The 16638-nt window shown below is 33.2% G+C and overlaps 1 protein-coding gene across 1 annotated transcript; it reads right to left on the minus strand.

The window, feature by feature from the left end:
• Positions 1-1164: 1164 nt before the first annotated feature.
• On the minus strand, positions 1165-3156 carry LOC145305348 (uncharacterized). The gene is made up of 3 exons (XM_080146964.1): positions 3131-3156; positions 1906-2240; positions 1165-1430 (listed from the first exon to the last, which is right to left on the minus strand). The coding sequence occupies exons 2-3, from the start codon at positions 2237-2239 to the stop codon at positions 1165-1167; spliced, it is 600 nt and encodes a 199-aa protein (XP_080003090.1). The 5' UTR covers position 2240; positions 3131-3156.
• Between the last annotated feature and the right edge of the window lie 13482 nt (positions 3157-16638).

The following is a 16638-nucleotide window of genomic DNA, read 5'->3' on the forward strand; positions in this document are numbered from 1 at the left end:
TGTGCGGGTATGATCTGTACGTTCAGCCGTTTGGCAGCTAGCAGCCTTTAAAATTCATAGATTTTTGGCAATATTGCTTACCAGCAATATTTTACCGTGAACTGCAGTAGATCCAAACATTTTAATATGCATGAATATTTGTAGTTTAGCTGCTTAATTTAAACTTACATGCAAGCCACCCATCACTTTAATAAAATTTACACGGCAGTGACACAAAAAACCAAAGAAATTTAGCACAAAAGTCTGAAAATATTTGATATATATTTTTTTGCAACTAGGCTATAATTCACTTTGCTTGTCCGTCTGCCAGTGGTGATTTTTCGGCTGCTGTTCAAGAAATACTGCTTAATTTTTCTTATTAGTTTCTATATAGTAAAGAGCATCTAGTGCTACACAAATTTAGTGTATAGTCCCGATTCTTTGGAGGGGCGATTCTTTGTATTTTCAAAGTAACTTTTCTCCTATTTTTAGCTCCAGCGGGGGGCTCTATCCCTGCGGGGCCAATTGCCCAACCCTGTATGGCAATCACAATTTACTTTAACCGTCAGTCTGTCAGTCATCGTACTGAAATATAAATAATCAGAAATAAAAAATGAACGTTGAAAAGGTTACTTGATTTTTTCTCTCTAATATTCTTGTTTTTGATAATTAATATTATACTTCGCTACTTATGGATGTTGTCATCCTTGTTTTATTGCTAAAAAAATAGAACATATTGTTATAAAATTAAGTAAACAGAAAATTGATGTACATCCCAAATGATGATTAATAAAACTACCCCTTACAAATGCCAATGCAAAAAAACCTAAAACTGGGAGTTTTGACAAAAAGTTTTAGCCGCCAATCTTTTACGATCGAGGCGACAAAATCACTAGCAAAATGAAAAAGCAGCTAAAAGCTGCATAAAATTAGTACGATCGTCATGTATATTTTGTACTTATTTATGCTCTTTAGGAGGCATAAAATCACTTTTCAGACAGACATTTCAAATTTTAGAGTAGCTTCTCTACTAAAAACAGAATATAATATTAAAAACTGTATAGTATAAATTAGATATATAAGAAAAAAAACAATTTCATACGTTTTTTTTCTTCTTCGGAAGATTAAATCTTGATGTACACATCCCCAATGATGATGATCAAAATTACCCCTCAGCTTTCTCATTTATCCACAAATAAACCCAACACATATTAGTAGTCCACCTCCAGAACCCTCTCCGCCACCGCCACCACCAGCACCCCCTCCTAAGCCACCACCACCACCAGCACCCCCTCCTAAGCCACCACCACCACCAGCACCCCCTCCTAAGCCACCACCAGAACCCCCAGAGCCACTACCAGCACCCCCAGAGCCACTACCAGCACCCCCAGATTCAAACGCGCCATCTGTCATAGGTTTTGTTGTTGTAGTTTGTATTTGTTGCTTGAAATCTGATGAAAACAAGAAAATTTTTAAAATAAGAAATAAGTAGAATTTCATCCTTTTTCAAATTTTAGGTAGCGAATCTAGGTCTACCTGTCCTTCAGTCATAATGAGGAAAATGAGAATTTCTCAAATTCTATTCAAGATAGACAACTAATGTTTTTGTGTGAAAATTCTTTATATCAACAAGCAACCAATATACAATTTACTCAGTCCGTTTCGAAGGAGAGCAATTATATTACAATAAAAAAATTCGTTGTTTAGCCTCAAATTGCCTTTTCAAAATTAATTCTAAATAGGGAGGGGGGGGGGGAGATTTTTTTTCTATACCTATCCCCAAGGCCCTGGGGCTACCCAGAACTTAATATAACCTAACCTGCCCTAAAATAATAAACAAAAATCCCCTTTGCCTAATTTCAATTTCATTGCTAATCAGTAAACATGCGCGCACTTTAGGGAAATGCGCCAAATAAATGTGGTCACCTTCACTAGGCTGATCTTGACGGCCACCTCCATGCTGAAACTGCAACAAGCGGTCCAAATCTGTTTTCAGCAATTCTGTTCTGATGGATCTATTGCCAAGATTAGGTTGCACCCCACCTTTTCCTGGTGTCACATAGGCTGTTCTGGGCAGAGTGGCTGTTCCAGGTGGACTAAAAACCCCTATTCCATATGGTGTTCCTTCCGGTCCAGCTTTGATATTGAGTTCTTGGGGTATGACATGACCTTCAGTTCTGCTAAAAAACTGTCTGCCTACATTTTCTGCCTGTACAATGCTGATAACTGACACAAAACAGAATGCCTCAATTAATTTCATCCTGAAAAATAAATGATAATATAATAACATATAAAATTTGAGTTGTATATTACTAGCGGCTAATATCCTTCTTTAGGCTTAATTCTAAATTAGCCTAAAATTACCCAGGATATATGATTGTGAAGCACTATCTGTACATTATCTATTGATATCTTAAGCTAAAGACAACAAACTCTTACCAATTTAGGCTACGCTGGGCTTGAAGGAAGAGAAAAAGAGTCAACCCCATCTCTTTCAATTTTAGTTATAAAAAGGAAAAAAAATACTTTTTTAGGGGTGTAATTTTTTCTAGGGGCGATTTAAAGGTGGTATTACCATCCTCTAAATTAGTTGAAACCCTTCAGAGGACAATATCGGCTCAGCGGTACACACCGACAAGAATCCTAGTGTTTTTATTTAATACCTATATTTGCGACGTATAAGGATATTAGCTGTAAAATTAATACCTATAAGATAATATAAGAAACAAGAATTACAACATAAATAAGTAGCGAAGCTCAACAAATTAACAAACAAAATTAACCAATTTAAGAATAAATGAAAACCATGAACAAGGATAACAACATTCATAAAAGAGATTACCAATAAATATTAAAATCAAGATTGGCTTTGCTTCTATTATTTAAGAAACAGAATATAAATTAATAGGACTATTCTCACATACAAAAAATTATTAGAGCTATATTAAGCGGCAAACATGCATACTAAAACATATTTAATCTATTTAGCTTCCACTTATTTTAAGTTTATATCAAACTAATGGGTGATGGGATTTATGTGCTCGACGAGACACTTGTGGGAACCCGACAAAAAACAGTTTATAAATCTTAATTATGATGTTTTAGTAAAAAAATTAAGCAAAATAATAATTATTTAATAATAAAATATTACCTTAATCTGTGGATATGTATAACTGAATAAGGTGAAAGAATAACTGATAATTTCTTACAATTTTCTAAATAGTTTGTATAAAAGAGTTTGACTCCGCCCATCTTCTTTTTGCTTACACAAAAACCTCTAAACTTTTAACGATTCTATAAAATTCTCCTTCATCAACAGCACACTAGACTTCTAACCTGTGTAAGCCTGGAATTGTGATGTTATTTAGATGGTTGAAAGGATCTTTTAAAATTTAAAAAAGGATTATGTATAGTACTATATTTTATGGACGGGTGATTTTTAATTTAATTTTACCTTTATAGATTAAAGAGGGGGGGAGGGAGCCTTCCCCTTACTTTCTCGACTCCTATTATAGAATGAGGTTTCTTTTTTTCGTAAGGATTTTTCAACTATTACAGAGAAAATACATTTTTAGTGCTTTTTTATTAGCATTCTTTGTTTTTAGGTACCCCATAAACAAAATTCTTTATTATTATACCTAAAGAATATGGCTGAAATAATATAAGAATAGTTATTTTTCGCATCGTATTATAAACGGCTTTCCGCGGATATAGAATGTACAATTATAAGATTAAAACCAGTTTTTTAGCCCCTAGGTGCCGTAGGCACGGGCTAAAAAAGCTGGTTTTAATCTTATGATTGTACATTTTTATATTCGTAGAAAGCTGGATATAATACGATGCTAGACATAGTTTTTTCGTATGGATGAGAACCGGTTCCTATCCACCGGATTCGAATGAATACGAGAATAATATTTATATCGACATTATGACCTGCATAAACAGTAGTATTAGTGACCTGAATCTAAATTAACAAATGTTATTCAAGTCTTTTGTTTATGTAATATCATCAAAACTTCTGAAGATTTATTCCTACTTCTGTATAACTTTGAAAAATCTTCGCCTCTTAAAAAAAATAATGCTATTATAATTGTCAAATGACATGTAATTGGTTATATTTAGTGGTACCATGTCAATATGCTCGCGGGTAAGCCCCTAGAGGTCTATAGGGACACTTCGTGTAGGGAGATAGGATGTCCAGGAAGTAATCGACCCCCCCTCACTTTCAATTTTAGTTTTAAAATGAAAAAGAATTTTTTTAGGGGGTGTAATTTTTTTCTAGAGGCGCTTTCCCTTAGGAAGGTTGGGCTGCCCCCCCTAGTTATAAACCTAGTTAGAGAGTTTGATAAATAGAATGTAGAATATACCAAAATCATTCTGATGCAAGACATAAAAACTTTTGATATTTTGATTGGTCGAACTGAATGGTCTAATAAATATAAACTCCCCTCCCTTTTTCTAAGAAATTTTATTTCTTCTCCATCGAGTTTTTACCCCTTTTAATTTGGATTGTTTACCTTTTCCCCTTTTCGCCCCAATTTCCCTTGAAAATGCGGTGTTTATACATTTCAGGAAAGCAAAAAAAACAGAATAGTTAAGTTTAAAAAAATAATAAGCCGGCATTTTATTGGCATGTCAAATAAGATATATAAGTTTTCCGGAATTTTAAAGTTAGGGGGAGATTTGAAATCTGCATCAAATTTTGAGGATTTTTTATAAAATTCGTTTTTTTCTATAATTCTTTATCTAAAAGCGGAAATGCAATTTAAATTAATTAATTTTGGCATCTGTGACTGGTGGATTTAAAAAATCTGCGGTCTGATTGGATGGCGTACATCATTCAACCAATTAGAGCGCAGGTAGTTTAAAATCCACCTATCCTATTGGTCAAAATTAATTAACAAAATGCATTTCCGCTTTTAGATAAAGAATTTTACAAAAAACGAATTTTATAAAAAATCCTTAAAATTTTATGAAGATTTCAAATCTCCCCCTAACATTAAAATTCTGGAAAACTTATATATCTTAATGTCAAACTAACAATAAAAACACATAGCTCAGCACTTTTTAAAATAGTTTAATTTAGTGTTTTTGAATATACTTGTTCTTGTTAGGACAGAGCTTTTAAAATGGATATACGTACTACAATATGTGGATATTGTGAGAGGGTTATTTTTGTTGTAACTTTATATTGCTAGTACAGTACTTATATATTGGTAAATACTGTCCTCCATAGTCTGGGGGGGGGGGGGAGGTAGGGGGTATTGTTACATCAATCAGCTAGGAGAAACATTTTGTCATGGTATGCTAGAATTAAATCTCTGACAGTTCCACTTAATCTATATCCATTCTTGCTAATATATAATCTAAACAGTTTTTTTTATACAGAAAGAGAGATAATCATTAATTAAGGCATATTAGAATCATCCTATTCCTTGCTTTGCACAAAGATTCTTGCAATAATAAGGTACAATTATGAAAGTGTAGTAACTATAAATTTGGGTTGTCCGACTTGAAACCAACCCTTTATAAAATAAAATTGAGCTTTGCTTTTATCGTTTTTATCATTCTTATTGCTGTTTATTAAACTAGTGGCTACGCCCCTAGCATTCAGAGACTCTATATTCGAAGAAATATTGAGGTGCAGAAAAATAGCCTAAAACCATCTCAGTACATACAAGAAGCTTCACTGTAAAAGAGAATCCTGTCGGTTCAGCGGTTTACAAGATTCTTTGTTACAGACAAAAATAAGCTTACCTACTCATCTTAAATTGTTGAGCTCTCTGGTCGAAATTTCATTGGTTTCTGGTTGGCCTGGTAAGCTAAGGGTTCCCGGTTCAGGCCCCGCTACATTCAAAATTAGCTCTGATGAATTTAGCCATAATGATTAGCCCGAAAAGGGCGAAACACTGTGTCTATGGATTCTTTATATAATACCAAAAGGTAGGAGGGTCAAAAGTCGACCTCATCCCATTTTAAATTTGAGTTTGAAATGAGTAAAAAAAATAGTTTAAAACCTTCCTAGAACCTATAAGATGCTTCACTGTAAATGAGAACAATATCGGTTCAGCGGTTAGCGAGATCCATCGGGACAGACTTACTACTTTATATAAAAGGATTATATTTAACAGTTTAGTATAAACAACTCGAATGGAAAAGTTAGGAACTAAGAACGGTGTTTCAACTTTACAACTAAAAGTTTGTAAAATCAAATTCGTTTTAAGATATTTTCAAACAGTTTGAAATAACATACAAACACCCCGTTTCGCAGATATATTTGATTTAAACATTTCAGGTGAAATTGGTTATTTATTTACAGCATCATTAAGGTTCACCCATTTATTTAACACATTATTTAATTGCCACGCCTTCAAAACTGATCCACATAACAATTAAATAGAAAACAAGGATGGCAACATCCATAAAAGCGAAGCGCTGAAACGGTAGGACAAACGGACATAAATATTTGTATATTGTCAGGACTGAATAATCAGAATATAAAAGTATAAGAGTCGAAGCAAAATTGTAAGTAAATTTGTTAAAAACTGAGTGATACAGGATAATGTTTATGGACATACTTACATTTTTAGGACTATAGAGTTGCTTCGCTTATAACATTATACTTTGTTGTCCCAGGAATTAATATACCAAAATTCAGATCAATTGGACGATTAGATCTAATGAAAATTTGTTGTTAAAAAAGTAAAAAAATCGACATGTTTAAAATGGACGTACGGACTTTCTGGTAATGATTATAGAGTTGCTACGCTTTCTAAATCGTACCTAGCTACTAAAGGAATCACCATGCAAAGTTTGAAATCGATAGGACAATTCTAACATGCCTAAATTAACGAAAAAAGCTATCCGTTATGTACGGACGTACGGACGGACCGACCCTAATTATAGAAAAGCTTCGCTTAAAAAAAATATACAGCTAAACCCTTTTAAATATAAATGATACAAAAGCGAAGGAGCACCTAGCCTACAGGCTACAAATATATCTCAAAGGATAGGAACTATCTCTTGATTACCGCGCACTACTGCTGTGTAAGGTTAAACAACTAGAGCATATAACAAAGAGTCTCTTTTCTGTCCAAATATCAAAGTTAACATGTTAAGCAGTACCAAACAAATAAAATCACCTATGTATTGAAGTCAAAAATGTAAAACTTAGTTTTAATTAAAAAATTAAATAAGAAAAATAAAATGTTAACTATCCTTGTTAACTATCCCGTAATTAGAAAAATTTTAAGCAGATGATTGTTATACAAATTTTATAAAAAATGATGTTCCTTTTATTTCAATAATAACACTATTCATTTGGTTATGTTTATCTGAAAGTCTAAATTTTAAAGCTCTCTATTTTATGGGTGCTGTCATCCTTGTTAATTTGCGAATTGGCCTTATGGTGATTTTGCAGCTAAGTGTGGACATAGTTTAAAGGTTTAACTGAGGATAATTTTGTAGGTAGCAGAACAGAACAAAATCAACGGCGTGCACAGACATTTGCCAGGGGTGTATGAACCTGGATGGTGCACAGACATTTGCCAGGGGTGTATAAACCTGGATGGTGCACAGACATTTGCCAGGGGTGTATAAACCTGGATGGTGCACAGACATTTGCCAGGGGTGTATGAACCTGGATGGGTTAAAATAAAGGGGTAGGCAATATTGGACCTTCCAATTTTTACACACCCACTCATACTACACCCCCTTCTGCACGCCCCTGAACAGAGCATAACTAAAATAAGTTTCAGTTCCTCTTTATTGGCCTTTATGATTGGTCCTACCAGGGCTAGCACAGTGAAAACTTTACTCTAACTTGCCTCAACAGCGGTATCTAAAGTCAATATGCCATAGTTGATTAACAGCACAGTACAATGCTAAATAAGGGTTACATTCTTTCTGTGATTTTATAGTTATATTTAACTTTAGGAACTTTGTATTATTCTTAGTTTGAGCAACAGTTTTACCGCAGTATAAAGTTGTTGTTGTTTTTTAATTTGGGGGGAAATCAGGACAGGTTCATAATACAGGAAAAGGGGGAAGAACAGGAAAGAAGAGTCAATAAAGCAGAGGGGAAAGATAGATAGAGAGATAGATGGATAGATAGATGGATGGATTGATGGATGGGCCGGCTTTAACAGTTGCAGTTTTTTAAATCTTAGAAATGGTGTTAAGTTTCTTAAATTTTTAAGAAGTGCTTATTTAAAGTTTGATTTTTATTTTGTTTTCCTAATTTATTAGTCTAGGGATGTTTAAAAAGTGTGTTGTCTTGTGAATAGAGTCAAATGCGCTTATTTAATCTAAAAATGTAATTTAAATGTTTGTTTGATATTAGTTTCCTTTCTAGAAAATTTATACAAAAAATACTTAAATTAAATCTTATTTTTATGATTTACAATTGCTATTGGACGCGCCCCTAGTAAAAAGGGTAAAAATAAATTGTTTTATTGCTTATAGAAGTAAAAATAATAGATACATATATTAATGACAAGGTCGAAGGAAAATTAAAAAAGGAGTAAACTATGATTCCTTTAATAATTTTTTTTTTCTATTCTTAAACGTAATCTAAAAAGTAATTTTATTATCATTTTCCCCTGAAAAGTCTGTAAAGAATTATTATAATTATACCTTTTATTACCTAACTATCTTTATTATGGAAAAGAATTAATATTCCCAAAAGTTCATTATTTGGCGGTTTCCATAATAGTGCCTTTCGAGTACTGAAACCCTGTTCCATATTTTTCTAATAGTAGTTATGTAGTTTTCCTCCTAAATCTAATCCCTACATGGGTATTACACCTACGATGCCCTAACCCAGTTGGGCTACCAAGTACCTAATTTAAACTAACCTAAATAATCTGTCCTTAAGTAAGAAACAAAGAGATGAAAAATTAACCCCACCCCTCCCACTGTTTTTGAATTTATTAAAAAGTAAGGGGTGGGGGTTGCTGTGCCCAACAAGGAACTTTGAGGTACAACGCCCTTTTGTTTTAATTGTAATTAAATGAAGGCAAGAAAAACTATTTTTAAAATTTCTTTTCCAAAAGGGTATATGATCAATAAAGAGGATGTGCTGAAAATGGATTGCCTATTTCTTCCCTAATTTCCAAAGTTGTACAGCAGATAACCCAATTATTGCAAACGCTATTTTCAGCTACTCCGGTCAAAGGGAAAAGCGATATAATGTATAAACGATTTATACATTCAAATTTTTTTCACATTTAGATTTTTTTTGGAAGTTAGGAGCTTTTTTAGCTAGTAGTAAATATTGAAATAGGACGCGGAAGCTAGGTACACTTTCAGAAACTAAAATTCAGTACATCATAAAGAGTGTAAGAAAAGGGTTTATAATGAAACTTGTGAGCGATTGGTTTGTTTACAGTAAGGCTGCTACAAAAATAAATAATGTTATGTTCATTGATTGATTTTAAAAATTCAAATTCCACAAAATTAGAACAGCTATCTAATCAAAATCACATTGTTTATTGGCAATGCCTACTAAAAATTTGTGTTTAATTTCACAAACCTTCTTATATAATTTAATTTTAAAATATCTCTTTTAAAAGTGTACAAGTAAAAAACGAATTTTTAAATAAAATAATAGTTAATTATCGCATCGTATTATAAACAGTTTTCCGCGGATTTAAAAATGTACAATTGTTAGATTAAAACCAGCTTTAATCTTATGATTGTACATTTTTATATTCGTGGAAAACTGGATATAATACATGCAATAAGATATATGATTTTTTAGTATGACTTAAAAACGGTTCTAATCCAGCGGATATTAATCGGTTTCGAAGCCGTACTAGAAACAGATTTATAAATTTTAAATTTGTTCGCAAAAACCAAAAAGTTGCTATTTTTTCAATCTTTAATTTTACTTAAACATAATAATATCTTTGCCTTTCTTGTATTTTATTTAACATGTCCCTGTCTACGTTATTACAATTATATTTTTCCTGGAAATATAATGACGGCTTTACACTACAGGGTCACTTCTCTACTTCTCTCAAAAGGCTGTAAAAAATCTATTTAAACTCAAGATTTTATTCTGAATATCTCTTGACAGACCCTGCACAAAAAAATGCTTAGACAAATAAATCCTCCAATATAAAAATCATAAAATTTTGTTAAAGAAGTATATCTGTAGTAGACAATTCATAGAGCTTCTCTAAAAGGTCTCTAACATATCTATACCTAATTTACTCATTGTTTCGCCCCTAGAATTTAATGACTGGAGCGCCCACAATTAAATCATAAAATAGTGCATGTTTAAAGTTCACAGGTAAAAAGCAACTATGTATGAAAATCTTTATTTTTCTCATTTCTAACTCTCCCCCCCCCCCCCATAAAAATATTGAATAATTCTTAAATGGCAGATGTCAATTGTATCATTGGTTAGGGCGATCATAAGCTTCATCTGGACAGACAGACGGACATATATTATTTCACTTTGTGACAAAGACAAAATTTTTGGCAAAAATGAACTATGTAACATCATAAAAATGAGGGATTATCCATCTCTTTTTTAGGGGCCTCTTTTTCCACTTCTCCTCTCATCTCCCTCATTTTTATGACGACACATTTATTATTTTTTTCACAATTTGGTCTTTATCCACTTTGTAATTTAGATTTAAAATTAAAGTTTTCTTTTTAAAATATCATATTTCTAATTAAAACCTAGACCCTGCGGTGAGCTATAATCATTCAAGGCTTCTTAATTACTAACTTAACCATAAATTCTATGTTGAAAACTAATTCCATAATTCCGTCATTGCATTGTAAATGTAATTCGGAGAGAAATAATTTATAGTTAGCTGGAAAACTTACATTTTTCTGTTCTTTCAGTTATGGATCTATTATTACTTGGATCCTACACCAGATTATCATGTACTCTAATAAAGTGAAACTTGTAGCTGGCTACCTTCCTGAAATCTTTTGGCAGGGGTAAATTTCTTTTACCCCCCCCAAATTTACCCCAGAGGTAAAATTTTTGGAGGGGGGTAATTACATACTATTAAATGTTTAGTAGTAAAAATGGGCGGGAAGCGCGTTAATATTTTTTTTGTTAGGGATTATTTATATATATTTGTTTGGGATGGGTAAATACTAAATACCCCCTCCTAAATGGTTGAGGGTGCCTAAGGCACCCCCAATATAGGGGTAAATTTTAAATGGGGGGGGGGGTAATCCCCTTTTTACCCCCCCTGGCCTTGGACGTCCTTGCCCCCATCCACCCCCTTACCTCCATCCCCTTCTCTCCTACTAGATGAACTAACTGACCAATAAATGATGTCCATGTTAGTAACATATTGTGACGACAATTTTTCCCCTGTCATAATATCCACATATATTCTATATCCATTGTTACAGTACAATTTTGACGGTCATCGCTCTTTTTCTTAATAGGATAACCTTCGGAGACTTAAGCCCTAATTTTTACAAAAACTGTTGACTTTTCGGTGCGGTGCACAGTGGGCCAGCAGGTGTCAAAATACAAAACTTGGGGGTAGAATTTGGTTTCTTGGTATTTATATTTTTTTCTTTATATGACTAAATTACATACATTAGGGCTTTTAAAAATGATATTTTCAAGGTCCAGGTGTATTTCTGAGTGCGTCCAGTGCCTAACAAAGTAGAGTAGGGTTGCATTTTTTAAGGCAATTTTTGACCACTACCAACCCTTCTTCAAACCAAGATTTCTGAGGCTAACGTTGACCGATTTTCGAAAAATCAAGCTTCAGATAAACGTTACAACAATTGTAATCAGATAATAAAAGAAAAACTAGAAATAAATAAATAAAATGGTATTTAAACAATCAATTATATAAAAAATATTCCTAAAATTTTGTTTATTTTTAAGCATTGGTCAACTTTCAAAGCTTGTAGACAATTTCCACCGGACCCCACCGGTCTGGGATCTTAACTCTCATAAAATTTAGCTCATTTTTAGGCCTGGAGAAAAGATTTTAGCTGCAGCCGTTTGCAGCCGTGCATTCTAGAAAGTTTTAAAATTTGCTGGTTGAATTTTGAAAACTACAAATTTTAACGTACCTTAATAATTTGAGTTGCGGATTTTTTTTCAAATAAACCTAATATTATATGTATAAATGTGACAATTTCGTATACTCTCTCTCTCTTCTCTCTTTCTTTCTTTTTTTTCTCTCTCTTGCTCTCTCTCTCTCCCTCTTTCTCTTTCTCTCTCTCTTTCTTTTTCTCTCTCTTGCTCTCTTTCTCTCTCTTTCTCTCTCTCCCTCTCTTTCTCTATCTCTATCTCCCCCTCTCTCTCTCTTTCTCTCTCTCTCTTCTCTCTCTCTCTCTCTCTCTCTCTCTCTCTCTCTCTCTCTCTCTCTCTCTCTCTCTCTCTCTCTATCTATCTATCTCTCTTTCTTTCTCTCTCACTTTCTCTCTCTCTATTTTTTCTCCATCTCTTTCTCTCTCTCTCAATCTATCTCTCTTTCTTTCTCTCTCTCTTTCTCTCTCTCTCTTTCTTTCTCCCTCTCTTTCTTTCTCCCTCTCTTTCTCTCTCTCTCTCTCTCTCTTTCTTTATATCTCTCTCTCTCTCTCTCTGCGTATAATTCTCTCTTTATGTGTGTGTGTGTATGTGTTTGTTCATAAAACTAACCCTCCTCCCTTACATATGGAATCCCTTAATTTATCCCCCTTCCCCATAATATAAAAGCATGGACGTCCTTGTATAATGTCCTGAAACAGTGCGGAAATAACTAATTTTATGATAACAAGAATGACAACATCCATAAAGCGAAGCTCTCTGGTACCCAAAGTTTTATAACCCCGTAATATTATTTGTTGGCTCAAAACCATTTATTGAATATTGTTGCTTGGTCCCAAATTTCTTATCAATAATGTTATTCGACCTGGTTAAATTTGTCAGGATCTTAATGGATAAGACAAACAAGATTAACATTTCTGTAGATTAAAATTACCTATAGAACTCAAATTTAATAAAGGTACCCAAAGTTTTAAATCCAGCGAATAAATAAGTTTAAAACTTTTGGTATTTGTGTATTTGACATTCCTATTCCCCCCCCCTTCCCCCGAACTTTGTTAATTTATTATCATTATCAATATACCATCCATTGTCCTATCCCCTATGATCCCTGGATAAAATAAATTAATAATATAAGTTGAGGAGATATTTATATTGATTATTATGGATTTTGTCATCCTTGTAATTAATGTTCCTCAGTCTAGTTTTTTTCAAACTGTGTATTCCCCCCCCCCCCCCCAGTTAAAAATGTTTGCACGCCCTTGAACAAGAATAAAAATTATGCATCTTTATAAAGTAAAACCGCATTGAATACTAAGATTCTTAGATAGTACCCTACTGTTGGAATTATTATGAAAAGTTTGAAATCGATAGGACAATTATGACTTGTCTAAATTATTAAAAAGAGCTATACGTTTTGAACGGACAAACGGATAGAACGACCGGAATTATAGAAAAGCTTAGGCTTTAACAATTATTACTTCTGTAGATTACAATTATTGGTTGAAACGTTTGTACACTCAACTTTCAAACTCAACAATGAAAATTTAAGTCCCCAAAGTTGTCAAGTCAACGAATAAGAAAAAGTTATTATAAGACTTTGGGGACTAAAGTTATAAACAGCCCAATGTCTCCTCCCTCCAAAACTACTATACTGCTTTTTCCAGAGAGAGAGGGGACAATGTGTTTATTACACAAGTCCCCAAAGTTTTAAAATGTTTTCTTATTCCTTTGCTTTTCAACTGTAGGGGGCTTTAGTTAATGTTGATTAGTTGTTTCATTGAGTTGAGTGTTCAAACGTTTCAACCAATAATTGTGAAATGAAGTTCTGTAGGTTAAAAAAAACACGAAAAATACACCAAAACCACATGAAGGAGGGGTCAGAGGTGAATTGTACATAAGAGCAAAGTTGCTTAAAATTAAAAAAATATGAAATTGTTCTTTTGGTGTTGAAACTGTCAGACAAAGTTTAAAAGTGACTTATTGAAAAATACGCGAAAAATACACCAAAACCACATGAAAGAGGGGTCAGAGGTGAATTGTACATAAAAGCAAAGTTGCTTAAAATTTAAAAATATGAAATTGTTCTTTTAGTGTTGAAACTGTCAGACAAAGTTTAATAGTGACTTATTGAAAAATCCGCGAAAAATACACCTAAACCACATGAAGGAGGGGTCAGAGGTGAATTGTACATAAGAGCAAAGTTGCTTAAAATTTAAAAATATGAAGTTGTTCTTTTAGTGTTAAAACTGTAAAATGAAGTTTAGTAGTAATTTTTTTTTAAAATCCGCGAAAAATTCACAAAAACCACATGAAGGAGGGGTCAGAGGTTAATTGTACATAAAAGCAAAGTTGCTTAAAATTTGAAATTATAAAATTTGTCTTTTCTTGATAAAACTGTAAAATTAAGTTTAGTAGTATTTTTTTTAAAATCCGCGAAAAATTCACAAAAACCACATGAAGGAGTGGTCAGAGGTTAATTGTACATAAAAGCAAAGTTGCTTAAAATTTAAAAATATGAAATTGTTCTTTTGATGTTGAAACTGTAAAATGAAATTTTGTAGTAATTGAAAAAAAAATCCGCGAAAATTCCCCCAAAACTGAGTATACACAAATAAGCAAACTTTTAGTTTTTGCATAGATAGACATTTCATATTTTACAATTTTTTCTGTAAAACCAATAGTTTTCGAGTTATTGAATTTTGAACCGTTTTGGGCCATTCTGGCCCACTGTGCGGTGGTTGTCCAGATCTTAAAAGACACAGGCAGACTAGTGTTATTGTAGATTACTTAGCCCCTTGCCTCAATGATGGACCTTAGGCCCACTAAGAAAATTGGGAATAACCAACTAATTTATTTTGATTATTTATTTGATTCTTGGGGGGCTTTAGGCAGGGAGTAAGAGAGGGGACATTAGATCAAATATTCAATTTTTAGGAGTCTCAGACTTTAGGTACTGGATTAAAGGGAATGTGCAGGAATTTAGCAGTTTCTGACTGAGTTTTGGTAATAGCGCATAAAATGCCGCTACTCGTTGTGTTTGTTTTGAATATAGCAGACAAGGAGAAGGGAGGTGGGAGGTGGGGGCAAGGGAAATAACTACTCGTTGTGTTAGTTTTGAATGTAACAGATGGGGAGAAGGGAGGTGGGGGCAAGGGAAACAACTACTTGTTGTGTTAGTTTTGAATGTAGCAGACGGGGAGAAGGGAGGTGGGGGCAAGAAAAATAAACAGAATAAAAAAGGGCAGTCAGCTAGCAGCTGGCCGGGTCCAATAATCTTGTAACATAAAAATCATACAGAATAAAACCTCAATATATTTCATCAAAAACAAGTTGTGATTTCACTTTCATGACGCTATGGAAATCTATTATTCAATTAACAATCCCTTTAAAATTTCCTCATAATTTATTGGATTAATCTGGATTTCATGGCCTTTCTTTGATAACTCTTAAATTGAATTAATTGCCCATTGTCCCCTCCCTTACTCCCTGGGCTTTAGGAGATTTTTCTTAGAAATTTTGAGATCCTAAGCTTCAGATAAAATAACTCACTACTTTAATTTTACAATCTGCTACACCCCTAACTTCTAGAGGCTCTGTATTCAATGATGTACAGAGAGGCTGTAATATAGCCTAAAACCATACAAAACTTATAAACTATGTGAAACTTCCCTAAACAGAGAAAGTTTATCGGAACAGTGGTTATTGAAGTCTTAAGCTTCAGAAAAAATTTTACTACTTTATATTATAAAATATAAATTCATTTTACCTAATTCATTGTTGCTATCTGAAAATTATTTTTACGCAATATTTTTTTCATTAAAACATGAAGAGGCATCAAAAAAATATTTGTAGGAAAAGTTGAGCTGGCGATTTTGATATGGAAACCCAATATTTATGGTTTTCAAGATTAATTCTCAATAAAGTTGTAAAATAAGTTGCCATACAGCTTGCAGGGAAAGACCTATTATTTTTTTTATATAATACTTGGGGCTACGTCCCAACATGCCTCTAGGGGCACGTGAGGGGGCGATTTCTCTCAGGAGGGCGGTGGTACCCTCACCCGAAATTGTTGGAATACTTCATAGGGCCATTGAAAAGCTACACTGAAACGGAGAAACATATAGGCTAAGCGGTTAGCGAGATCCTTCCGGACAGACAGACACACAGAAAAACACTGATCCTGTTACTTTTATATAATGATGTAACTAGAGGATGCGCTATTAACATATCCTAATTTGAAAGGATAGTTAGGGGGCAGAAAAATATCCTTAAAATATACAACATATATTTCAAAATATAAGCCTAACCCATCCAAGTACCTCGGAGAACACAATCTGTTCAGTGGCTAGTGAGGTTTTAACTGACAATCAATTAGATCCTTATTTAAAACTTCCTATTAGTTGCTTGATTTGTGTATATTTGCAGGTGCTTCTAGTAAGATCTCGTAAACAGATGTACTAACACAATTTGTAGAATTATTGGTCCTGTAAATGATTTAGACACAATATAAAACTGGATACCTGCCAATTCTGATATATTTAGTAAATGAAATCTTATTTGTTTTGATGTATTTATTCCTTCATTGTGAAAACTATTTTGCATTTTGTTTACAATACTTGCCCCAAACATTCACTATA

Source organism: Acartia tonsa, chromosome 14 (assembly GCF_053477335.1).
Source record: "Acartia tonsa isolate MP-2025a chromosome 14, ASM5347733v1, whole genome shotgun sequence".
Lineage (NCBI taxonomy): Eukaryota > Metazoa > Arthropoda > Copepoda > Calanoida > Acartiidae > Acartia > Acartia tonsa.

Excerpts from the sequence above, each read along its gene's own strand:
- LOC145305348 (XM_080146964.1), bottom strand. The coding sequence starts at position 2,239 with ATGAAATTAATTGAGGCATTCTGTTTTGTGTCAGTTATCAGCATTGTA. Across the intron at positions 1,431-1,905 it reads TCAAGATCAGCCTAGTGAAG|ATTTCAAGCAACAAATACAA; the intron begins GTGACCACATTT and ends TGTTTTCATCAG.